At 34.4% G+C, this 26810-nt stretch overlaps 1 protein-coding gene across 1 annotated transcript in view; it reads right to left on the bottom strand.

The window, feature by feature from the left end:
* Positions 1–26810, bottom strand: part of LOC113497127 (ATP-binding cassette sub-family G member 1-like) — a 76223-nt gene that overhangs the window by 9282 nt on the left and 40131 nt on the right. Inside the window, exons 3-5 of the mRNA XM_026876520.1 lie at positions 8010–8130; positions 6602–6859; positions 3944–4130 (exon numbers count right to left, since the gene is read on the bottom strand). Coding sequence (XP_026732321.1) covers positions 3944–4130; positions 6602–6859; positions 8010–8130 — 566 coding nt within the window. The remainder of the gene's footprint in view (positions 1–3943; positions 4131–6601; positions 6860–8009; positions 8131–26810) is intronic.

Raw genomic sequence — 26810 nt, 5'->3', positions numbered from 1 at the left:
AACTTGAAGTAACGAAATCTGCGGAACCTTAGCTAACAATTATAATCGACGACTGACTAAACGTTGGTGTATGTTTCGTACTTTCAGGTTCAATACTCTCTTGGAGTAAGGAGTCGCAAAGCTAACAACCTCTTTTCAACGATGAGAGAATCACTATAAATAAAAGAAAACTAGATAGCACATAGAATATACTTCAAAAAAGCAAATCTAAGTAAATCACTGACTGTTGTGTAATTAATGTTGATTATATTAATTATGTAAATAACAGAACAATAGGAATCGCGCACGCCACCACACGACTGTCACGAACTTGATAGAAACAGTGCTAGCAATAATATAGATACTATTTACAGAAGATTTAAAAAGCATTTATTACAAAATTGATACGAGGGCTAGGAAGAATCAACTTTCTTTGAGAGATAACGATTGAATTGCTCCAATGCATTGAACTGCCAACACACGTCAAAGTCACGTCACTAAACTTGTCGAGAATGGTTTATTCCGATAGGTTTTAAGTTTTGTGATGCAACGGTTACGTCTCGCCTATTTATCGGGATTGCCCGACTAGTTTCAGACCCAAGCGGATTCATGAGCAGACGCGGCAGCGAGATCGCGAGTCAAACTCGTGAGTGGGTTTTCCTTTGTTTTAAAGTTTATCATTGCCTAGGCCTGCAAGTGTTTACTCGTAGAAATACTACTAGTACTTTACTAGTAAAAAAAAAATACACAAGAAATTCACAAATTACATTTTTGAAGACCTACCTTTTAAATTAAGTTTGTAGCATAAAAAGGTATATGTAATTAACAAGTGGCAAAATTAGTTTTTATGCATATTTTAAATTACATGTTTACCCCGACAATACAAGTTTCAACTCGTGTCATCAAACTCATTATGAATCGTAATTAACTTTACTTGTTTACGACGTAATTGGCTTATAATATTTATTGTTCAGATTAGTATACGCAAGGGTTCAGGTCCAGGCAAACTTGAATGTGACTTTTTGCCTTTTTTTTGCTTTTGAATAAGTGCAGTAATTATCCAAAAATTCAGCGTAATTTGTGTAGGTCTAAATCTCTTAATGTATTTTGTAGATGTAAATAACTGAAAAAGAATATCAAAGGCAACCTTTAAGCCCCAAAAAGCTTGTGCCTAACATTCATAGATAGTATACTCGACCATTAAAAATGCAGGAGGTCAGGAAGACCTTGCCCTGGGGAAACTTATGACCAGTTATAATTTTATCTATTAACTATACGTAATTGTAGTCGATTTCCTTAAAAAATATAACTGAATTTATAGGATCGCATTAAAACTTGTCGTAATTTAATCTGTCTCAGCATTCTATTATGCCTATCATTAGTTATTGATTAGTTTATTGTTGTTACCTGATAGCCTACTACTAAATCTCTCAGCATTATTACTGTAGGTGTGAAAAAGAAATGCCGCTCTGCGTTATGTAGTGCTGTCCCGCTTACACCCCCACAATAACAATTTCATTGCTATAAAGACGATTTATTCTGTAGTTCTTGTCAGCATATTACAATAAATGGTTTATTTATTCGCATAACAAAAGGATAATTGTTTATTATTTAATAAATAACGTTTGTGGAATAAGTCACGATTGAAGGTGTGGACGGACTAATAACTTAGTATTAACGTTCTTACTAATTATATAGTTCCTGATGTTATATCAAGAATGTAATGTAATTAGTCAGAATATCGTGAGCTGTAGGACTCCTAAATAACGAACTTAGATGTAAATATTATATTATATACTGCCTTTATATCATTATTTGTATGTGTTAGATGGATATTATACAATAGATTTTTTGAGTAAATTCAGAAAGCTTGTTTTTTAAATTACTTATAATTACAACCATATATCGCTTTAAACTTTACATTTATTCACTTAGAAGCTAATAATTACTGTCAAACTTTCTACACTCCTTCTTTAACGTCAGAGGATTATAAAATAGAATCTCCAAAATTACATCTAATGCGAAATCAACAAAATCTAATTTTAATCATCTGAAACAAACTTGTATTGTTGACCACGAGAACATGAAACGACAAAATTTCTAACCGTTAAGCTTACGTCGTAAATACGTCCTGTAAAACACGTTCCTTGCTTCTTATAAAAAAGTTTGATAACAACAATAATGGTTCTCACAATGTACTCCTAGAATTAAATTATGAATAACGAATAAAATACACATTATTTTCCTTTTATGATTGAACGCGCATCAAAACAATTCATTCTATATTCTCGAAGTAGTGAGTCATTGAATCCATGCTAAAGGTGAATTACAATAGACCTGCAGTCGTTAATGATATGCTAAAGAAGCATATTTTGATGTTATATGAAGTTTTTTTTTATCTTTTCACGTCCGGTCAGTAACTCGCACGTCCTTCAAAAATGAGACAGGGTTTTTCGCCTCGGTTCCACTGTCATTGCTAGCCCTGAAGCCTAAAATAAAGCATTGACTACACGGAAGCAAAACAATTGAAGTTCTAAATAAACTATCGCGTCAATTGTTCCCGTTGAACTTGAAAGTCAGCTCTATTATCATAACGTATGACAGTTCCGATTCAAGTCTGACGAGAACGAGCTGTTATTAGCCTTGATGGAGTTTATGTTCAGTAAAAGTTACTTATTTTCCTCTTTCTTGTTTGTTTTTGTTCGATGTGTAAATGGATGTTAAGGAGTCGAAATTTTTTTCGACAAAATTTTCCTTTGGCGAACTTTAATTTTGTTCTTCATGTGCTAAAGTTGATTTTTGTTTGTAAACTAGATAACTAAACTGAACGAACTTTTATTGTTTATATTCGTACAAACAATATCCTTTGAGCTTTCTTATTTTCACAATGAATAGCTCCGAATGGGAACTGTACGTGAACCTACTAAACTTGCAAATTCAATGCATAGGCGACGTCATGTTGGCTTGTCAATATCACAAGATAATTACGGCTCTATATAATTCTGTTTCAATATAATTATGTGCGGACGTATATTCGTGTAGAGTCATTCGCAATAACTTCATAAAAAAATCCAAAGAGCATTTCGCGAGACCATTCACATTTCACAGGACAATGCAAAAATCTAACGTAAGTGTGAATTAGAGCATTTCTGAGAATTCTCCTTATTCAAAGAGTATCTTGTGTCGTTGATCCCTCTTAGCTTTTACCCTAATAAAATGGAGGTTCGGACAAAAGAGTTCCAGAAAACCAGTTCATCCCTTGAGTGTATAATTACCAGGTAAGATATCATCATACCGTTTTATTATAAATGCGAAAGTAACTCTGTCTGCCTGTCTGTTACGCTTTCACGTCTAAACTACTGAACAGATTTGAATGAAATTTGGTACAGAGATAGAGTTGACCTTGAGAAAGAACATAGGATAGTTTTTACCCCGTACTTTTGAAGAGTTCTTTTGGAAACGCGATATAACCGACCTCGACGCGGGCGAAGCCGCTGGCGAAAAGCTAGTTAGTTACTCATAAGCTGCACAGAACTTAAACACTGACTGTCTATTCTTTTGACTCATTAATGATGAGTATAAACAGTTATTGTACCACCTCCAGTTTAAGCGTAGCCTCAAATCCAGGTTCTAAGATATAAACCAGTCAAGAGCGAGTCGATCTCGCCCATGAATTGTTTCGATGAATTACAACACACAAAAAAGATGGACTGAAATAGATAATTATGTCATAGTTTTTTCAGAATTTACGTGAAATTACGAATTACGTGACCCGTATATAAAAATATGAACAATCCACCTTACGAAAAGAAATACATGAACTGTGAAAATTAAAGCTGCCTTGCAATCACGCTTCTTGGTAAATCAATACAATGGTGGCAGTCGGACAGACATAACAGTCTAAGTAATAGGTTCCCGTTTTACCATTTGGATACGGAAGAAAGTTAAAGCATTTTTGGCTTACCTGATCGAACAGCTCCAACAGAGACGCCGCTGGTTGATGTATGGTGCAGATCACAGTTCTGCCTTGTCTGGCCAACTGTTTAAGCACCTTCACACACTGTGTCGTTGTCACCGTGTCCAGCCCACTTGTGGGTTCATCCAGGAAGAAGATTGGAGGGTTGTTCACCAATTCGAGGGCTATTGATAACCTGTGAAAAAGAAAAAGTAAGGGGAAATGAAAGACCGAGAAGGAAGACGATAAGACACAATATAGTTTAATAGTCAACAGAAAGAACCCATTAGAGTTGTGGAACCCCACATGTTCCCCGCCAAGTTATTTGAATTTTCCCGCTAAACTGACCAACAAATATATTTTTTTTACAGTGGCGGTAATGTTTGTACTAAGGAAGACTAGACTGTGCTGTAGAGTTTATTGCACCGCTTTTTCTCCAGAGCTAGAACATTTTATTAAGTGATCAAATGCGGGCGATAAGGGATGCTGCTTATAAAAAATACCCTTCCTTAAAAAAAATCGATTTTGCTTTTGAGGATTTTATGTGCAAACTGTGTATCTATTAAAGGTAGAACATAAGGGAAATTCATGAATTCCTATCACTATTTCCCGCATGCATAGAACGTGATAAAGAAAACCTATATTCTACACGTGGTGAGGTGAAAGACCGATAGCGGAGTCAAGTGTCAACAACATTTCGCACGATTATGATATCATTCTGGGATTAACTGTTATCTAAAGCCATAGTTTGTTGAAGCTTTGTTGTTTACGTTAAATAACTTTTAGTAATTTGAAAAACGAAAAATGATTGATAGTTGTTTTTCTTGATATTAAAACAGCTGTATAAAATATAAACTATTTTATGTTTCAATCTGCAACATAATAGCCCGATACAGCCACGCGCTTGTGAAGACAAACCAAGTTTTGGATCTGTTTGCTGATCAATGATGACGATGATACTAGAATACGAATCTTCTTTATTAATTTTCCTTTATGTTTATATGGTCTTTATTATATCACTTCGTGTAAAGGGAAACAATTTTCTTGTAATAAATAAATAAATGATTGCCAGGTGATTCAGTAAAAAGTAGTGGTCAAGTTCACAAGTCTTTATCGAACCCATTTAAGGCAAATGTCAATACCACTATAATTGCCATCGTTCTACATTCTGTAGGTAACATATGTACTTAATTGTCTGAACTTTCCTTAACCTATAGGATTACGAGAATAAGGAAATTATTATCTTTTTCCAAAATGTGAAAATCGAGTCGTATTTTGTTCGTTGACATGCAAGGACTTCCTCAAACCTTATTCAGAAATTTAACATACAAAGAACAAGACAGGTTTGCATCGCTAATTCGCTTTTATGAGAAATGGTTGTAAGGAATTCCTCTTAACGGAATTCGACATGTAATAAACTTTTTTTTTTTAATGGAACGTGAAGTTGAGATATTGCAAGTCATAACACCAAAAGAATTAATATTAATAACAGCTTGTAACGGTTATACCTATTAGCTTATATCAACAAAAAGGAAAACATAAAATAAACATTATCATTGATGTTTCGATTATTTGTTAATCTATAAGATTTTTTTTTAATGATAAATAGAAATAAAATCAATTCATCTACTTCTCTTTAAATACAGATATAGCTCATTTCCTTGTACTATTTATTACTTTACAATAATTACTTATGGGGTTCATAATCCATTTGCTTAAGAGGTGTGCCACTTCCCCTTAGTACCTACCAACAAACAATGAACAATGCTTATTTATAAATGTTTCTATACAATTACTGTGAGAAAGTTGCACCCATGAGGAAATAGGTGACTAACCGACAGCAATTCACGATTTTTCTAAGATATTGCTACGGCAATTATAATTTCATCGGCTAAAACTAATCGATTATCTTTCGATGTAAAATAAAATTGATTATAAACAATAAAAACGAACTCTCCATTTATAGAGTTTAGAGATTTTTAATAAACTGTTATTAATTTAAAACAAGTGTCTTTAATTTTAGTAAGTCAAAAAGTTGTTTTGACAACCATAACGTTATGTACATATGCGAAACAGTAGCATCAAGTCAATGACTGAAACGAATGCAAATTCAAAAGTGATCTCCGAGGTTCTATGTTCGTCTCTCAAATCTTTTGTCGTTGTGTAAAAGAGACGCCGCTATACGTATTATAGTGAACCTTCTCGCTAATTTTCTGTTTGTGCCATAAGCGCTTCAGGTATCACCGTTACCCCGGTCAGGCCTTCGCTTCAATAAAAGAATAAATTGAATTGAATTCAACGCGTATTGTGTTGTGTTTTCAAATTATGAAATACTAGCTGTTCCCCGCGACTTCGTCCCCGTGGGTAGAAGAGATAAGTTATGATTTACATATATCTGCCATGTTTTTTTCACATTTTCCATGGTATTTTCGCTCCTATTAGTCGCAGCGTGATGGTTTATAGCCTAAAGCCTTCCTCGTTGAATGGTCTATTCAACACAAAAAGATTTTTTCAATTTGGACCAGTAGTTCCTGAGATTAGCGCGTTCAAACAAACAAACAAACTCTTCAGCTTTATATATTAGTATAGAGTATACATAGATAACACTGGTAGAAAACACACAAAACATAACAAGCAATCAAGAAATTAAGAGTAATTTATTTTCACCTCTTTTTCTGTCCACCAGACAACATATCCGTCCTTGTATGCTGATGTTCTAGAAGGCCCATTTCTTGCAGGATTTCCTCTGAAGGTGCCTTCAATCCTTTAGGTACTTTCAGCTTGGCGGCCACGTCCATGGCCTCTCGTACTGTAAGCAGTGGCTGGAGCAAATCCTCCTGCGTTATGTAGCAGGAAGACCTCTGGAAATGATGCTCGTCTCTCGGCTGCCCATTTACCAGGAGTTCACCTGTTACGCCCGCGGACCTGGGTTGGAAATTCTTTTGTTATAAGTGATGTTTGACAAAATAATAGAATTATTCTATTCAAATGATTTTGTGTCTTTGAGAGAGTACCTTACAAATATTATAAACGTTAAAGTTAGTATGCACAATAATTTATAACTAGGATATTTAAACCTGAATTTTTCGATTTGTAGAGGGCGGCAGGAAGTACATTTTCAATTTACTACCATTTAATTACTCAAACCTTTTCACGAATTAACTTCATAACGGGTTTTAAACGGAATAAGAAACACATTTTCAGGTCTCCTTTACTAATATTAAATCAATGGGTTTTAAGTATTAAGTTCTTTTGAAAACAAAAATTGAAAAAAAAATACAAAAGATTTTAATTTTAGCTACCAACCTTAAAACCTCACGGGTTAAGAAACCTTAACAATGATTAATTAATTAAGTTTAAGTGCCATACATTTTTGAAATGTTTAATAGGTATTTTAAAAAGTATGACTAAAAAAAATAACTTAATTAATGAATAAATACTTTATGCTACTTTAAGTACCTATTATTAAGTCCTCGACCTATGTGAAACAAATAAAGTAGGGGATAATTAAAAGTTAATATTAATTAATTATTATTCCAAATCGCTTTCCTGTTATTAGGTTGAATATACAAATATTAATTAAAGCTTAATTGGGAACATCCTAATAGACAAATATCTTATACAATATAACTGCGAAATAAACAAACTCATTAAGCTCCGAACTTTTAATAAGTAGCCCGGGCCAATAACCATTTTCAGGCTATCACCATAGCCATCAACAAATTACTCCTTGCGCTTTGGCTTCAGCAGAAGAGAGTGTCAGACTTTTACTGAATAACCTATGTTCATTTCTCTTTGAGACCTGTCACTTTGAGTGCTAATTTCGACTGCTACACTGGACTATCATAAGAGTTAGAGTCAATAACCTTACTGAATCAACCTTTATTAAGCTAGGCCTGCTAAAAATGGAAAATAATCCCCTTAGGAACATAAAAATATTCTATGTGATGATCCTGGTTATGAACGGTGTACAAAGTTTCGTCTAAATCCGTCCGACAAACGTCCAAACATCTGATACATCTATACATAGGTAGGAAGGACAGTAGGATGACCCTGATGTCAATATCTTACACACCTGTATCCAGACAATGCGTTGAGTAGCGAACTCTTGCCGGCGCCAGAAGGTCCCATGATGGCTACCAGCTGTCCGGACGTGAACCTGCCGTCTACGCCTTTGACAACCAACTTTCTTGGCCCTGGAACAATAGAAAATTAGGTGAATAATGGCAATAGAAAACCTCTTAAATTAAAGTTAAATAAAAACTTAAGAAAAATAAATTAAGACACAGTGATTCTCTACGCTTCGCCTGTTGGAGAGACTCTCCTAATTCGCCCAAATTTTTTGTTTCTGTCTGTTTTTGGTCCCGGTTAATCTCTTAAATGGCTGGGCAAATTTTGACGGGACTTTTATTGCACTTTTATCGGGAGTAGCTTAGGATACATTTATTTTACGGAAGATCTTTTATTTTAGAAAGTACATTGAAGTCATGGGTGCGACTAGCATCTAATAAAATATGATTAATTGAAAATGATAATGTTTGCATTCCGAAGAAGTAATAATTATTTATTTAATTTATGACAAAATAGCAATAAGTTATTCTAGTCGCCTAGTGAAATTAATCCCTGCAATACTGGAATGTGAGCTGCGCAAGATTTTCACATCAATTAAATAAGCTTTATCAAAGTTTACTTGCGTTTGCTTAATAGCTATTATTTACGATCAAATTAAAATTGTCAGTGTGACAACTTTGAAAATAATTTGTAAGAATTGTTTTCCTGTAAAAATCTTCACAATAATATTATTAATGCAGAAGGATGTGAGTGTGTATGTATAGTTGTGTGTATGTTTGTAGCCTCTTTATAAATAAATGACTGAACCGATTTCGATGAAATTTGGTATGGAGGTAGCCTAAGATTAACACGTAGGCTACTTGTCCGACTTCGTCGAATTATGGTATTATTTTTTCAGCTACAACCAACACCTAGGCAATGTCGCTAGCAACAGCTAGTTTCGCAAGAATCAAGAACAAGAATCTTTATATGTAAATACTTGTAAAATACAAAACTTTATATCAATCAAGACAATTAAACATGAACTTGTAAGTAGCTTATTAAAAAACAATAAAAAAGCTATGCGCATGAGTCACTGACCGATCAGGCTTGTCTTGCAAAGCCGACAGTTCCAATCCAGTTGCCTGCATTCAAAATTGATTTAATACTCTTTTTATGATACATACGAAACCCTTGACTTTTATTATTTTAGCTGCATTCATTATAGTTCATTGGTACCTCTACCTACTTGAGAAATGAATTCTTTGCCCTTTACAATGATTCATTTACGTCAAAGACTACTTTGTACGCACGACATTACGAGTAAAGAGTTTTTTTAATTATTCTTGACAATTGACATTTACAGTCAGATTTTCAAGTCCTTCGACCCTATTTTGCAAAGAGGATTTACTAATTTACACGAGATTTTTATTAACTAGCAAACTCGGTAAACGCCTTAAAGGCAATAAAGGACCAGATTTTGATTTCTTTTCTGGTACCTTCCGAAATAAGTCCAGCCGTTCTTTATAGTTTAAAATTGCATTCTCATCGGGTTTCAAACTACCCTAAAAATTTCTGCCTGCTAGCTTATCGGGAAGAGCATTGAGCAAAAACACCTGCAAAAATCTAACCGGAACGACAAACAAACATAAAAAGTGAGTGTATAAAAAAATGTGGGAAAATATACATTATTTAGTAATGGTCCGTATAGTACTGTTCTACCCCGCTCCGCTACCTCGCTCATTCCTCGCTCAGCTTCACGTAACCTTAACCCGCGTTTCTAGTTTGCTATTTTTATACGATACGTCAATGACACTTGAGTATGGTGCAATGCTTGGGCTTTCTAATGCGCTTCGACTTAATATAAAAACCTATTTTCTTAAGAAAATGTGTTGATGTTTAAATCTCGTTGGGCTCCGTGATAATTTTGCAAAATCAAGACGTTTTTAGGGTACCTAAAGGGTAAGAACAGAACCCTATTAGTGAGGCACTACTGACAAAGCAGTATCTCATAAAGCGTGATAGCTAGACAATTGAAATTTTCACAGATGATGTATATCTGTTGTCATACTAACAACAGATTCTAAAAACATAGATCGTGGTTCGGCGACGATTGTTAGAGTCCCAACCATTTTTGGGGAAAATAAATTTGTGGTCATAAGCCCTATAATTTGTCACCCAACCGATTTATTTTTCATTAGCCTATTGCACTTGATCGTTTTTAAAAGCGTCTTTCTATTTGCTATGAAACCTTGTAAAAAAGATAAATTTAAACCGACTCAAGGTGTATTAATATTGCTGAACTGAGGCTAGAGCCTGAACAAGCTCTTAAAAACCCTATCAACTTCGGGCTCGTTTTGACTAGAACTATAATCTAAGAAAGAAAGCAAACTGCAAAGCTTCTTCTAAAAACGTTTTTAAAGGATATTGTCATCACACACATAAATCATTTACTTGACTATTATTTTCTAATAAAGTGATTAATTGCTTACATTTTGTATGTTTAATAGACATTATTTAATGCATCGCGGTGTCGTCAAACGTCATAACTCATTTTTTATCCAACGTTATCTTAATTTTAATGTAAATATATAATTAACACAGTAAGAGTGTATAAATTACCTGCTTACGTTTACAAATTGGTTGCAAAGTCAAATTTAAATTCATGAATGATAAATTATTCATTGTCCATGCACATTGATTTTGATTAATTTCATTTATTTTTGTATGTATGACCACGATAAATATATTTTTCATAGGAAACAATGTTTGTAATCCAGGAAATTATTTAAAAAAATCACTTTGTTTGGGAAAAGTTATTTAGGAGAAACATTAATGTCTTTGTCACTTTTCAAACGACATCAAAAATAAAGAAGGTTCTCAATTCATCTGTATTTTTGTTTCGTCTGAACTTGACACTCGATGACCCGGTTTTGTTTATTCTTTTTTCAGTAACGTGAAATAGCTATCATGTAGTCCCATTAATTTCATTGTAAAAAAATAATAGAAACTATCAGAAAGTCAGTAACTTAGAAAACAGTTCTACTTCCACTTAATAGGTTCTAGTTGCCCTTTTGTCCTGTCAACGATCTATAAATTTATTTGCATAGTAAAATGGATGCAGTCATGAGGCATTGAGCCAATCAATTCAATTGTCCTGCATTTGGCTGGTCGCCATTATTATATTGAATTATTCAGAGCACTATTAAAATGCAGTTGCATCTATCATTGGTAGCTTTCTTGGAGATGCTTTTGATCACTTGGTCTCAATGTAGGTAAAGTGGCGTAAAATGGGCTTAAGAAAGAGTTATCGATCTAGCTCGATGTTATTCTAGTAATATCTGAGACGAGAAAAATTCAAAATGAAGACATCTTATAAAGTCCATTACATTTTCTGAGTACCTATTTATGTGACCGAAATAGCTTATAATATTATGAATAATCACAACATAAGACAAATAAAATATCTAACTAAAATTAGCTGTCTGACTGGACTGTGCTTATTTTTAATTCAATTTAAAAATAATTAATTTAAATGCTAAAGTGAAGTGAATATCACAGCTAGTTTCACCTACATGATCATAAACAACTTAACAATTAGTAGTGGAATCTTTCCTGATTCACAAGTCACTATATCTGTATAATTATAATGTGTGTGCATGGAAAACAACGGTCGGCCCTTGACTGGCTTCGGCCGAGAAACAGTTACGTGACCCGACCAGATGTCCAATGCAATCGCATATACCTTACACTTGAACGATGCATGAAGGATTAGAGAAACCGATGGGAATTTGTTCTTTTTTGTGTTACCAAGGCGAAACCTTACGAATTAATCGAAATTCAAAGTTTTGACTGCACGTTTGGCCGAGTGGTTGATGTAACCACACCAAACCCACTGTGAGGGATCATTTGTATGCTCCAAGAAGGTTGCACCGAGTCTGGGTGTCTTTGCGCATGTTTCTTACATTGGGAACTGTTTTGAAAAAAAAAAGAGATTCACATAAAGTCATTTGTTTCTGGTAGATACATTAAGGGCCACGGATGACCACACAGGTAGATAGCTTTTGGTGTTACTCAAATAATATGTAGAATGGGTTTATAAGAAGCTTATCAAGCTTATTTTAAGCTGGTTTGGCACTAGATAAAAACGTTCTTCATTTGATTAGACATAACCTGGCACTGAAAAATAAACATGACAACATAATTATTATTTTGAATTAACCGCTTAGATTAACTCAATACTAATTTATATTAATTATAATTATTGCTGGAGAAGTAGAAACAAAAAAGAAAACAAAAACAAGCACTTCGTAATTATGATCGACCGCTCTCGTAATAAATATTTTTCATACTTTATTCTGCATTAATTTTGGCTACTATGAACTTTGTTCATCAACATATAAATTATATTCAAAAGAATCACTTTGTTGCTCTAACATTGCACAATAGTATGATCTATGACGAATCCCGTATTACCGACACATACGAAAACACTTATCATACATGGAATAAAATTGACTTCATTTTACGTTATTTTAATGGCTAATAACGTGGCACTTGATACTTGTCCAAAACTGGAGAGCGAGCGAACAAATTTGATGTTTACTTGATTACTTGATGTTCTACCATTAAAACAATAGACTACACACATAGACTACTCTAAAATTATATATGCATTATCAGAAGAAAATACTACGAAATATATTTATTCGCTAGTAACTATTCTTTGTCGTCTACTGAGACTAGCTCGTGAGATCACAACGACGCGAATAGGACTGTGTCAAATTTCTTTTTATCAGAATTATGCTTTCAAATTATTTATATCTGAAAAACAGCTAACTTTATTTACTTACTTTCATTTTAAAAACTCTTCGTCAGCCGACCTTTTAAATTAATCAATGCAATGAGGCAGACACGACGATGTAATATTGTTTTTCATTTTATTTGAAATGGGCCAGTAGGTTACTGACCGAAGAGGTTGTATTTTTTGCTTTATATACGATCCTGCTGATTATAAATTAAGAAGTTATTTTCATAACATCAATTTAAATATAAACCTTTCAAACCCTTTCTTAATGCATTCTAAATTTAAACCAGGTTTTTAATTACGGATCACCGTTGAGGTTCTCCGGTTAATCTGATTGGCAGAGTTTTTTTATTTGGGTGATCTTTATTTAGATTTGAAGAGAGTATAAAATGCAATTGTATTTAAAAAGCATATAGTTAATGTTGTTTGCCTAGGTGAATAAAGTGTTTTTCGTTGTCTGTAGAAGTATTCTCGTTTAGGTTAGTAGGTAGTAGGTAGAACAGAAACATTCTAATAGTTTGGACCGGTAAGGGCTTGGTATGCACAATCGTCTTCCAGGGCTAAAAAGTCTCCATTAAGGTTTTCATCGTGTCACAAAAAAAGTGAATAAAGATTTTCAACTTGGACCTAAGCGGTAAAAAGGGAGTGATCTTGTAGTGAGTATCAAGTGAACTGTAGTCGGCAAATGAACGCAGTTCAATTAACATATTAATGAATACCAATTTAAAAAATAATTTTTATTATTTACTTTCTCGGAAGCGAATCGTTTTTCCGATAAACCTTTTTATAGTATTGAACCTTAACATACACCGAAGTTTTTTATCAGAATCTTTTTATAGAAAATTGAATCTAAAGGTACGAAAACATTAATATTTTATGACATTTTGTCGTAATAAATAATAAGGTTGGGTGCAGGTATAAACTTAAGTACAAGGTGTAACCAATTATTAATTTAGTGTCCAATTAATCTGCTATAATAAAAACTGTGGATCTACCGAAATGATAAATTAAGCAGTTTCTTGACCTTCCTCAACAACTGAATAAATTGTCCTGTTTACGTTATAAATTAGACTTCCAAAAAGGTTTGACGTTAGCAAAGATTCTTGGATTTAATCGATATCGTTCTAAAGTACCCCAAGCTTTATTGCTGACTATTTAGCATCCGATATTTAAGTACAAAACTGTGGAACCTTAGGTATTTAAACCTTTTTTCGTATTTATCATAGCGTCACAAGAATTAAAATCCTTAAAACGTAATTTTTTAAAAAGGAAAAAATACTCCACGTACATTAACCTCATATATTTATCAAAAGCGACTGGACTTCAGCATTTCTGGGTCGAACAATATTTATTTCACTTATTATCTCAATATACATCCAAAGAAACTAAATTTATCAACCCCAAATATGCCTAGGAACTAGACACAGCATACTTTGTTGGATTACGACATTAGATTACTGACAACACGAAGACAGCAGAATATATATTATTGCTTTTAATTACTCAAATCCTTGTCAGAATAATTAGTGCATGCAAATTAAGTGGTTAGAAAGAAACATGCGAATAGATTTATTGCTACAAATGATTATTGTTTCCGAATAAAAACTCTATGATAATGTAGCGGTGTAAATCATTCTAAAGAGTTGGGCAACTTTGTGTTTTATTTTATGAATACTTAAAGTAGCTGGGCATAGGAGCGGCTTTGTTAAAAAATACTACTATGCCCAGTATAGTCTTGTCTCTCTTCTGCAATAGCTCTACTCTTTCTTATTGTAGATTGGAGTATTTTGGTCCGATTCATGACTTATTAGCGATATAGCAATACAAAGAGGTCAAAATCAGTACTTCGAAATACCGTAATTTTCGTATTTCGCACAAATTGCTCATATCAATAGAAGGGCAGACGAAAAATAAGGAATAATGCAAAACAAAGGAGAGAAAGTCTGAACCAAATGTTGGTACAAACATAATTATGCTTTCTTACAGACAAGGGGGCATTCGCTTTATGACCTTTAAGTACGTCAAAAAGACGCGTGTATAAATGTCTATTAATAAAACATAGTATGTGCCAAACAAGTATTCTTAAAATAGAACAATCTCGTTTTCACTTTACAATGTAAGACGAAAATGGTGCCAATATCCAATAAACTCGGTGAAAGTACGGAATACTCGATAAATAAACTTATAAGAAATTTTATTTTGAGAATTATTGAAATGTCTTGACGACTTATATGGTATGATAGATGACAAACATATAATATTTAATAATGCTCACGTACTTATTTATATAATGTTTATATACTTTCATTTAATTTATTTATAGTCTGTTTTAATAAAAGTTTCTAACTTTTACTTACATCATAATAAATAAATAGCATTTACAGTTTTTTTCACAGCCTTTGTCACATCGAAACTTAACTGGGACGCACATTTTAGACCTTTTAAGTAAGATGTTACTTGAAGATTAATTAGTTGCAAATATATAATTCAATATAAGTACGACTAATAAGTTTAAAACTTCACACATGAGCCACAAGTACCAATAAATTAATCCACAGTCATATATTCAAACTAGCTGTTGCCCGCGACTTCGTCCCCGTGGGTAGTAGATATAAGTTATGATTTATACCTGCCCTGTTTTTTTTTACATTTTCCATTGTATCTCCGTTCCTATTAGTCGCAGCGTGATGGTATATAGCCTAAAGCCTTCCTCGATGAATGGTCTATTCAACACAAAAAGAATTTTTCAATTTGGACCAGTAGTTCCTCAGATTAGCGCGTTCAAACAAACAAACAAACAAACAAACTCTTCAGTTTTATATATTAGTATAGAGTATAGATTAAGGTACTATGTAGTATGTAGCACTTTTTGAATGTCAGATTACATTGGACAGCACTCAGTTTCGCCCACGTTACATAACTGTACCTATTTATGCAAGTCTCGAACATTTTTACAACACTATAAGAGTACCAAACATTTTGAAAATCAAAATAAACAAGTACAAGTAACATTTTATTGCTTCCGTAGATTAACAGTTATGCGTCAATTACGACGGACACCGCAAACGGTAAATCTATTGCAGTTTGATCTCTACGCCTACTGTAGTTAGGGTTGTCAATATATATTCTGCTGTATTTTTCTTTTAATTTGAATGAGACTAGACTTTGTCGAGCATAGATAGCATTTTTAGGTGTTTATTAAAAACAAATAAGAATGCCTTCTCATCAATAATTTTAAAACTCTAAAGTATTTTTAGAACGCAATCATATTATTTTTATCAGGACACAACTGACCAATGAACCTATTTCTTGTCAACTCTACATAATCCTATGTTTAAACTTGTAAAGAATACCTCTAGCATTAATTCCACCTTTGTACATTATTCACGCATAAGCAGTATAAAAAAATAGATCTCATAAACAAAACCTTAAAAGTACATTCTAGAATGACTCACTGACAACCCTGCGCGTAATGTAACGGCGCGTGCGCATCACATGGTTACAGTCCGTGTTTACTATGTCTTTTATAGCCATAATTACAATAAGTTTTATGTTCCTAATAGTATAATTAAGAGAGTGTTGAAAATCATGTTTTATTTTTTCGTATAATAAGGCAATTTATTTGATGCAATGCAAGATGAAATAATGAAGTAAGAATAGGCAATTGCTTCGAAACATTATTAACCAAGATGTTACAAGATTCCGAAATTTGGCAAACAATTACTTTTCCAATTAGTCTGCTATGTAGGTCCATCGATATAATCGAGATAATTCTGTACAAAAATGAAATATCAGTTAAATGCCGAAAATCGTTTTTACGTGTAGATTACAGAAGTAAACCACCTAGTAGTACAAAAAAATATACCTTTTATACTCAATGTCTTTCAAAAAATAGTGCAAACACCTTTTTAATTGGTCTCGTCAAGACAAACAAATGCATACTGCATAACCATCTTCGCAGTTTATGGCTATCACATAATCAATAATGCATGCAGAGCACAAAGATCAAACGAGTGACGATGACGGCACTTCCATCATAAATACCTCTGTGGCCACTTCATGCCGCTTCGTATGACATCCGTTCATCCACGTATTGTTCACCGATATCATTAAGCCACAGTTGCGTCTAACTTACTAATACTGCAGTGTTATTTGTATCAACATTGTTTATTATTGTCATTTTATCAGTGTTCCGTATGTATTAGTCATTGGATGTACCTAACTGTTTGATTCCTTTGTTTTTTGGTTAGTCAGGGCAATCCTTATATACCTCTTTGGAGTAGAAAGCGGGCGATGTCAGACTCTTAACTGACGAAACCTGAACGACCGTGCAACGTCTCCCACATTTTGGTCAGTGTTATTCGTCATGCAACGACCGAAACAAAGTTTTGCAGAAATTAACGTCTTCCAAGAAAGTTTAAAATGTCTGACAATTGGTTTAAGCTTGTGCCACTTTACGGATGTACGAATAACGATAATCGACGTGCAATTTAAGAAGTACTGCTTCTGGCTTCCATAACGGCAACAATCTCAATTAGGAGATAGTCTACTTGGCGTAGAGTAGATGTGACAGTTATACAAGAATCATTTTAAAGCTGACACACATGTACGCATCTTTACCACATTGAAATGCAAAGCTCTTTGGCTACTATTTTACTTAAATTTCGAATACGGAAACTTTTTTTTTTTTTCTAAATCTTATTTAAAAAAAAATGCATATCTCATCCATCGTGTTATCTTAGTCATACAGTTTTGTCTATGTAAAACAAAGTATTATAAAAAAGTGTTTATTATATTAGCATAATTTATTTAAACGTGCATTAATGTTTAGCATTTTAACACTTCATAACCGGTTTCCCAACTCCTCCGCTTAATTAAGTTTCCGGCCATCCGGTCGATGTAGACAATTTGAGTTATGAGTTCGTGTACTGTCCAGTTAGTCATTGTTACGAAAATATTTAAATAATGTACATTGGACTTCAAGTAAAAACTACGCCAAACTTGATGACATTTTTATGGGGCAAAATGACTGCTGACGAATTCGGATCATTCAGCCAGAATTTCTAAGGTAATAAAAATTTAAAAAGAACTGACGAATTGAGAAACTTGTCACAGTCATTTAGTATCCAGATCTGTCATGTCAGCAGGATAACAGTATAAATATGATTGAATACGTTTCAACAAATTAAGAATGGATAATAATTCGTTCCTCTTCATTTGAGGATCTTTAATTCCAAATACAAAAATATATTTGTCTTTTATCCTTAAATTAGTCAATACCAACAGAAGGGTCAACAGCATGTTTTAAAAATAGCCTGTTAAACATTTAAATATATCCTTAAAAAAACTGTTGCGATGTAAAAACGTCTTTTTGGAACTATAAATAAGATCCAGCTTTAAATAAACTCACAAGTCGGTATATCAATCACTTTATGGATTTAATCTAAATAAATATTTTGTGTGTTCATCGATGATATTTGTATAACAAATAAATGCGGTCAAGGTCACAACGAAGACATACGAATATATTTATTAGCCGCCTTGACAGCTTTCACGGTACTTCTGTCCGAATTCGATAATTTTCGCAATTTTCAAGGTTTATTAAAACTTTATGTTATCTGTGCACAATAAAGTATTGAATAAAACCTTTTTATTTCACTTTTAAAGCCCTTTAAGGCAGTTGAAACTGGTTTTCTTATCAGTAAGTTTCTTGCATTCTTTTTTTTTTGGTTACTCTCCATCTTTCCTAGATCGAAAACGTGTTGCCGTATACCTGCAGTATATCTCAGATTAAATTGTCTGAGGATCCCGCTGTCTCTATCGTTTTAAGGTATAAAGCTTTGACAGATATCTTATAGCTCAGTTGCATTTTCGGGAGCTTCTTACGCTTAGCTCTTCTTTTTAGGTTTCCGAACCCAAAGAGTTAGAAATGGAACCTTTTTACTAAAGCTCAGCTGCTTGTGCATCTGTCTCTCCTTCTGTCACCAGGCTGTATCTTATGAACCATCATAGCTAAACACTACTCCATTGAAATTTTTGCAGATTTATTTTTATCACCGCTAAAAACAATAAATAATTAAATAACGCGTAGTGGAGTCATCACTTGAATAGGTGAATATTTTCTTGTTAAAATTTGTATTTCCTCAGCCTATTTTTGCGAAACTTGATTAAGCTAGTTTCGACTCGCACTTGACTCGTTTGTCTAGGATGCCAGTAAAAGTTAGTCATTAGCCTACTTATAATGAACACTGATGACTAATTATTAGCATTAGAAATACCCACATTGTGACATGCATTTGTAGATATCAGTCACAAGTTGTCACAACGTATTTCCAACCTTTGCCTTCACCGTGATCAGCATTTCAACGCCCAATTACCGATAATTTCATTTATGGATAAAACAATTAATATTCTGAAAAGTGTTCATTCCGTGAGGGGAATAAATATCGTTACCTAGGATTTGGTCGATCGATCATTACAAATCAACTCCACTAACAGGTATAATAACTTTAATTAAAAGCTCAGTCTTTAAAATAAAAACATGTGTTCAATCATATTATAACCTCGTGCATGTTTAGAAGTCCATCAAAATTAAAAAAGAAGAAGAAATCGCGCAAAAACGTCAAGTTATGTTTTTTTTAATAAAAAGAACATACGCTCTACGAAATTAAATGTTTGTATATACAAACCTACTTTCGATCTGATTTTTTTTTTAATCCAAATTAATATTGTGTCACAATTAATATTCCAATAAATAATCATTTACAAGACAAACAAGTCGAGTGATATTCCGCAATGTACATAATTTGATGTATTTTTCAGGTCAGAGGGAACGATTATTACTTTATTACCATTCAATAAATAAACAAAACTCATAACGTATAATATAACGTGTCGTGGAATTGTTTTATTTTCTTATCATTTAACTCGAGCGCTTCCTTACAATAAATATGACGGTAGAGACGGTACTTAATTAAATATAACAATGAAAACGTGAGAATTTTCGACAATGTCATTGGACAAAAAATTGGTATGTTACCAATTATATTGTTCTAGAACTTTATTAAAATCTCGACTCGAGATCAAGGATCTTAAAATTCTACAAAACTGCAACTGACTGCATGGATGACCGAGTATCTGGCCATCATGCCAAGACCACTGCACGAAACGAACCGAAGTCATCAGAGTGATATTCAAGGCGGGTCTTTTTCTGGACAGAAAGAGCTTAAGCGATGAAATGGTTTTCGTTGGCTATCATTGTTGATCCTGATTTATAGGAGCAATGATAAAAAAAAAAAACATTATTAGATATAATGTCTAAATACTTCTGAACTGCATACAGAGGATAATAGTAGACAGAATATGCTCGTCGTCAATCACTAATACCATAAATGCGAAAGTGTATTTTGTATGAGTGTCTATGTTTGCTATCTCTTCACTCCTAAATAGCTGGGCCGATTTCGATGAAATTGGTATGGAGATTGCTAACAGCTTGGATTATCAGATAGGACTTTAATCGGATTTTGTTTAAGTAGGGTAATGATTTTGTTGCTATAACTAGTCGGGTTATAAACCTAAAAGACTAATACTAAAGGAAAACATAATTAGTGCTTACATAGTTGTGTATTTACCTATTCTACACAACATTTTACATTTTATTACGCGTCGGTCGAATTATCTTTCAGTGTATTGGTTTTTATTGCACGAAATTACCAAGAAATTATACATAATTATTATGTAACTAGCTTGTGCCCGCGACTTCGTCCGCGTGGAATAGTGACTTCCAGCAGAAAAGTATAGATAGCTGTGTCCGCGACTCGTCAGCGTGTAACTCCTTGTGTATTAAGTTAATGTATTGGTAATATTTATTATTATTATTTATATTGGTAATATTGTTTAGATCACGTTCACATAAGGCTTAACCCTTTATAAGACACAGAACTTAAAAATATTTATAGCTTTTAAACTTTATAATAATGTGTTAAGGTTCAAATTCTGGTGGCAATATAAGTACCACTGCCTTATAAAGGTAAGGTAAAGGTACCTATAAAACGAAAATTTAAATTTAAAGAATTTAAAAATTCTATCGGGTAATTAGTGGCTTCTTGTTCATCGACCATTCTATTTATTGATCTATAAACTTTGCTTTCCCCCTGTATATTCGACAGTATTTTGTTATTGATCTCAGATGCCTGGTCATTGCGAGGAGTTAAAATAGATCTTTCGCATAGCCAAGAATTGTCCCTATTTAATATATTTGTTACGTCACCGTAAACCGACGATATAAGATGTGGTTGAGATTGCACCATACAACATAATTCAGGCGTCAGTATAAGTTTTCCTTGGTGTAGTTGTGGATAGGTACCTTCACCAATCTTTAATAATGTGTCAGAAAATTGACTATCATCCGGGTTATCTCCAGTTCTCACTCGCATATTTATAGTCAAATGCACCGATTGTATATCTCGCCATAAATAAGAGCTTTTCAGGCAATCCCTAACCTCATCAGCTCGGGTTCCCCGTGGTATTACCGGTAAGGTTTGTCGGAAATCACCACAAAATAAAACCGTGATACCGCCCATTGGTCGATCATTTTGTCTTATATCCCTTAAAGTTCTGTCTACCGCTTCTACTCCTTTTCGATGGGCCATCGTACATTCATCCCATATGATTAAACTACACTCGCGTAATACCTTAGCTTTGTCGCTATTTCTTGAAATACTACAGGTTGGATTTTCCGTGCGATCTTAATCAATTGGTATTTTAAACATACTGTGAGCAGTTTTACCTCCTGGTAGCAATGTTGCAGCTATCCCTGATGAAGCTACGGCAAGAGCAATTTTACGCTGATTTCGAACATAAGCCAATATTAATTTAGTCAAAAAGGTTTTTCCAGTTCCTCCAGGTGCATCTAAAAACCATATTGTTCCCAAATTATTTTGAACACTATTGCACACGCGGTCATAAACTGAACGTTGTTCTGCAGTCATCATTGGGACACCGTTTTCTAATGTTGTCAGCAGTTCCGTTAAATTGTAACCAATCTCTGCGGAATATTCCCTATTAGTTACCTCTCCGACTGAGGTTGGTGTTGGCAAACCATATTCACAGAGTGATTTACCGCCTACTGCTGTTAAGTCATCCTGAAGAGCTAATAAGCACTGATTTATGGCAAGATCACGGAAATTATCATTAGTTGTGCCTTCATCATTGTTAGGTATATTTCTAAGAAAGTCTTCTGAAAATTTTTCTTTATATTTTTCCCATAATGTTACAGCATCTGACAAATTACAAAATGTGAGTAATGTTACAAATAAATGGCGTAACCGTCGTGGATTATCACTAACACAGGATTCTGCTAAAGCGTCATCCCAATGCTGATCATTTTCAAGCAAATGACGCGCTTGGCAAGCTGCTTGATAAGTGGGATAAACAACATCGTCTACTTTTCTCAAATCTATAAATGAGGTTTGTCCTCGCACGGTATGTAATAATAATCGCAAATAGAAACACTCAGCGTTGTTAGGATGAACGGTGTACACTCTACCAAGAACATGTTCTTTAAAAATACCTGACTCGCCATCTACAGGCCTGCCACGGCGTCTTCGATTAAAGACACCCCGTTGCTTATCGTAGGTATAATACGATGGAACTTCCTCATACAAAAGAGATTTTGCAAAATCATCAGTTTGGCAAAGTCGAAAGAATGCTAATAAACTTGTTTGTCTAGGGTTCTCTAACCGTTCTGTGACATTTTCGGCGTTGAAATATATACGTTGGCCGCCTTCAAGATGAACATCCAGATGAGTCACAGGTGGATATCTTTCGTGAATGTTGAAACTTAAGATCCGCCACACAGCTTCTGAAGAACTTATATATCTGCCTGACTGAAATCTTGTAACTTCATCATGTTCATTTCTCAAAGCAAATGTAGCTTGGTCACTGCCCTTATTAATATACTTACAAATATATTTTATTGACTCTACACTATTACACATTTCAACATTTATGTGAGCTTGAAATGCTCTGGACAACACAGGAGAATACGGAACGACCCACCTATTATCTAAAGTAACTTGTTGTCCAGACACTCGCTTTTCAACAGTAAAACCATCATTATCTCTTGAACGGCGACGATATAATGGGTATCCATCATGTCCTGTTACAGTGCCATCCACTAAGGCTTTTGGATATCTTTTAGTGCAACGACCGTCTTGCATGCAAGGAGAATTCCCGTTAAACGAACCACATGGACCATGTATCATATGAGTTTTAACAATGTCGTATAACACGGGATCTGCAATCGGACTTGGAATTTCAGCACTGATTAAACTGTCTACATCATTAGGTCGAACCTTATCTTTTAACCAAAGCAGGATATGTGCGTGAGGTAAGCCGCGTTTTTGCCATTCAATACTATACATAATAATATAACACAATACTTCTCCAAAAATTTTATCTTTGGTAAGTAGATCTATCATTGATTTTAATTTTAAATGAAAAACTCTTGCTATGATATCATGGCGGTCATGCGGTGCTTGACCCTCAAGAAGCTCCCGAGTAATTTCATCCCACTTAGGATTGGTAGTTACAGTAATAAATAAGTCGGGACGTCCATATTTTCTTACGTAACAAAAAGCATCTTGAGTACGTTCGTGCATGTATCGTGGACCACCAGTAAAAGAAGAGGGCAAAATAACTAAACGACCCATATTCACCGTATCGTTATCTTGCTGCATGGCGTCGCGAAGGTGCACGTATTCTTCAACGCGCAGCTGCCTTTGATTAGATCGTATATAAACTAATCTTTCGGTTTCAATTTTTGCGTACATGTCTACAATAAACTGATTGAATAAGCCACGAAAACGTTGAAAGTATACAAACCTATTCCGTCTTACTTGCAAGTGGTAACAGTAAAATTGAAGGCATGAAATCTTTTTATTATAATTAGGTGCGCCTGTACGCGGATCAGTTTGGTATAAAGCAAAATTATAACCATCTTCCCCTCGACAGTATATCAAAGGATATTGCAAACTGTCGTAAGCCCTGTGGGTTTCATAAATACGTTGCAAACGATTATCTCTGGAACGGATAACGATATCACGCCTATCACATTCCTGGTCGACCAATACCACAGCAACTTCATTCGTGGATGGAGCATTATAACGCCCAGGGTGTTCCTGAGTTGGACGCCTATCGGCATTTATAACAATTTTATAATTGTTATCATCATCTCGAGGAAGAGCTTCTAATGCCGATTTAAAACTGCATACATACGAATTAACCTGATGCAACATGTTCTGAAGTTGTGATATGAGTTCAGTATTTAAATTCGGGAAATATTGATTTCTTATATTCGACTGTTCGTTGTAGTCGGATACAAAATATATTTGAAGAAACTTAGGTTGGTTTTCAGGCAAAAGGGATCCTATCAAATGGTAAACCTGACCTTGTATCTTAAAAGTAGGCATGAAATGACCTTCTGAGATTTGTTGAGCGCCAAAGGATGTCATTTGAAATGCACTATTATAAGTGCGAATATTATCTAAAAACTGTTTAGATTGTATATGTTCCCCTAAAAGTAGTGATTTCAAAGGTTCCGGTGGGTCTTCGAATGAAGGCAAATTTATTTTACCTGTAGAACAACAGAAACCAGCTGACTCCTTACTCCACTTTGAAGCATTACAAAAACGACATACCACGTTCATATCGCCTATTACAGAAGATGATCCATAATCAATTGTGAGGTTATAAGCAAACCCACTTTTATATTTGTCGGACCAAGCCACCGAATTTCTAGATTGATCTTCTATGTGTACATCTAAATTATTAAGGCTATGTCGAAATCTGTCTGCAGTAAGACGGGCCTCTCGCTGTTCGTCCGTTTCAAGAGACCGAATATTTTCGATTCTTAATCTTTCATTAGACAAACTTACTGATCGTTCTTGTCTCAAAGAATTATAATATTCGCGTACCGACTCTAGTCGTTGTTCATGCTCATGTGCGTCTTCGAGAGATCGAATAACTTTATGGTGCACCCTATCATTTGTCAAACGGTCTTCATATTGAGTTTAAGTTTCAGATTCTCGAGATAAAATATGACGTTCGCGGTCAGCTGTGAGACGCAATTCCCTCTCAGTGTAGGTTTCTGACTCGCGAGACAATATATGACGTTCGCGGTCAGCTGTGAGACGCAATTCCCTCTCAGTGTAGGTTTCTGACTCGCGAGACAATATATGACGTTCGCGGTCAGCTGTGAGACGCAATTCCCTCTCAGTGTAGGTTTCTGACTCGCGAGACAATATATGACGTTCGCGGTCAGCTGTGAGACGCAATTCCCTCTCAGTGTAGGTTTCTGACTCGCGAGACAATATATGACGTTCGCGGTCAGCTGTGAGACGCAATTCCCTCTCAGTGTAGGTTTCTGATTCGCGAGACAATATATGACGTTCGCGGTCAGCTGTGAGACGCAATTCCCTCTCAGTGTAGGTTTCTGACTCGCGAGACAATATATGACGTTCGCGGTCAGCTGTGAGACGCAATTCTCTGTCAGTGAAGGTTTCTGACTCGCGAGACAATATATGACGTTCGCGGTCAGCTGTGAGACGCAATTCCCTCTCAGTGTAGGTTTCTGACTCGCGAGACAATGTATGCCGTTCGCGGTCAGCAGTGAGACGCAATTCTCGTTGTGACGCAGTTTCAGCATCTCGGGATAACACATGTTGTTCTCGGTCAATGGTAAGCCTCAGCTCTCGTTGAGAAGAGCTTTGAGACGCCCGTGATGTAGCTCGTCTCGCTCTGTCAGCTGCTAATCGCATCTCTCTCTCTGGAGAGCTTTCATTGGCTCGAGAGGTTGAGGCACTAACTCTCATAGAGTTTAACCGATGTGCTCTTTCCTCTGCCGATTCTTGAGAACGCGCATTTCTCATCCTTTTAGCATCTCTCGAATTTCGAGATAAAGATGGTCGTTTTTTAGGTGGCATTGTGTATTTTTAATCGACGGTAACTGAAGCTACCTTACACTTACAATTATATATAGTTATTATGTAATAATTACGAAAATAAACTATTAATATCATAAAACACTACCAATTACGAAAATAAACTATTAATACAATTAAACACTACCAAAATAACTAATATAATAATAACGAAAATAAACTATTAATATAATTAAACACTACCAATTACGAAAATAAACTATTAATTTAATTAAACACTACCAATTACGAAAATAAACTATTAATTTAATTAAACACTACCAATTACGAAAATAAACTATTAATTTAATTAAACACTACCAAATTACGAAAATAAACTATTAATACAATTAAACACTACCAAAATAAATAATATAAAAATTACGAAAATAAACTATTAATATAATTAAACACTACCAATTACGAAAATAAACTATTAATACAATTAAACACTACCAAAATAACTAATAGGTGTATCTACTACTAATACTATTAATCTAATACCTATTATATAAACTAACAACAAAACAATTCTAAAAATAAACTATTCAAAGACTAAAAGTCGTGTTGATAAGCACGGTTTGCAAATAACAATTATTGATTGTCAATAAGGTCGAACTGTCTGAACGTCTATTCGCATCAACAGCCAAATATTGTATGACGCTCGAGCGCGGACCCCCCGCCTTTTTATACCTCCCGCCACGACGCGCGTCGAGCGCGGCAACCGATACACAAAAATAATCCTTATAGCATGACTCTGTATTCACGCGCGATTTCTTATTATTTCATGTATAACTTTGGTGTTTCTACACCGATTTACATGATTCTTTTTTTATTGAATAGGTAATAATGTTAACTTTTTTAATTGGGGATGAGTGATAGTGTTGTAAACGTTAGAGTAGACAAATACAATCAGAAATCTCCGAATTGCTAAGCTATCGGGAGTTTCACGTGTTTGTGAGTCAACCATAAAAGTTAGACATATGCTGTCGATGAATATTTTTTATATAATTTTAGGGAGAATATTTCCGTCATACAT

Source organism: Trichoplusia ni, chromosome 1, assembly GCF_003590095.1.
Source record: "Trichoplusia ni isolate ovarian cell line Hi5 chromosome 1, tn1, whole genome shotgun sequence".
NCBI lineage: Eukaryota > Metazoa > Arthropoda > Insecta > Lepidoptera > Noctuidae > Trichoplusia > Trichoplusia ni.
Note: the sequence above shows the minus strand (reverse complement) of the source record. Positions and strands in the feature narration are given on the sequence as shown.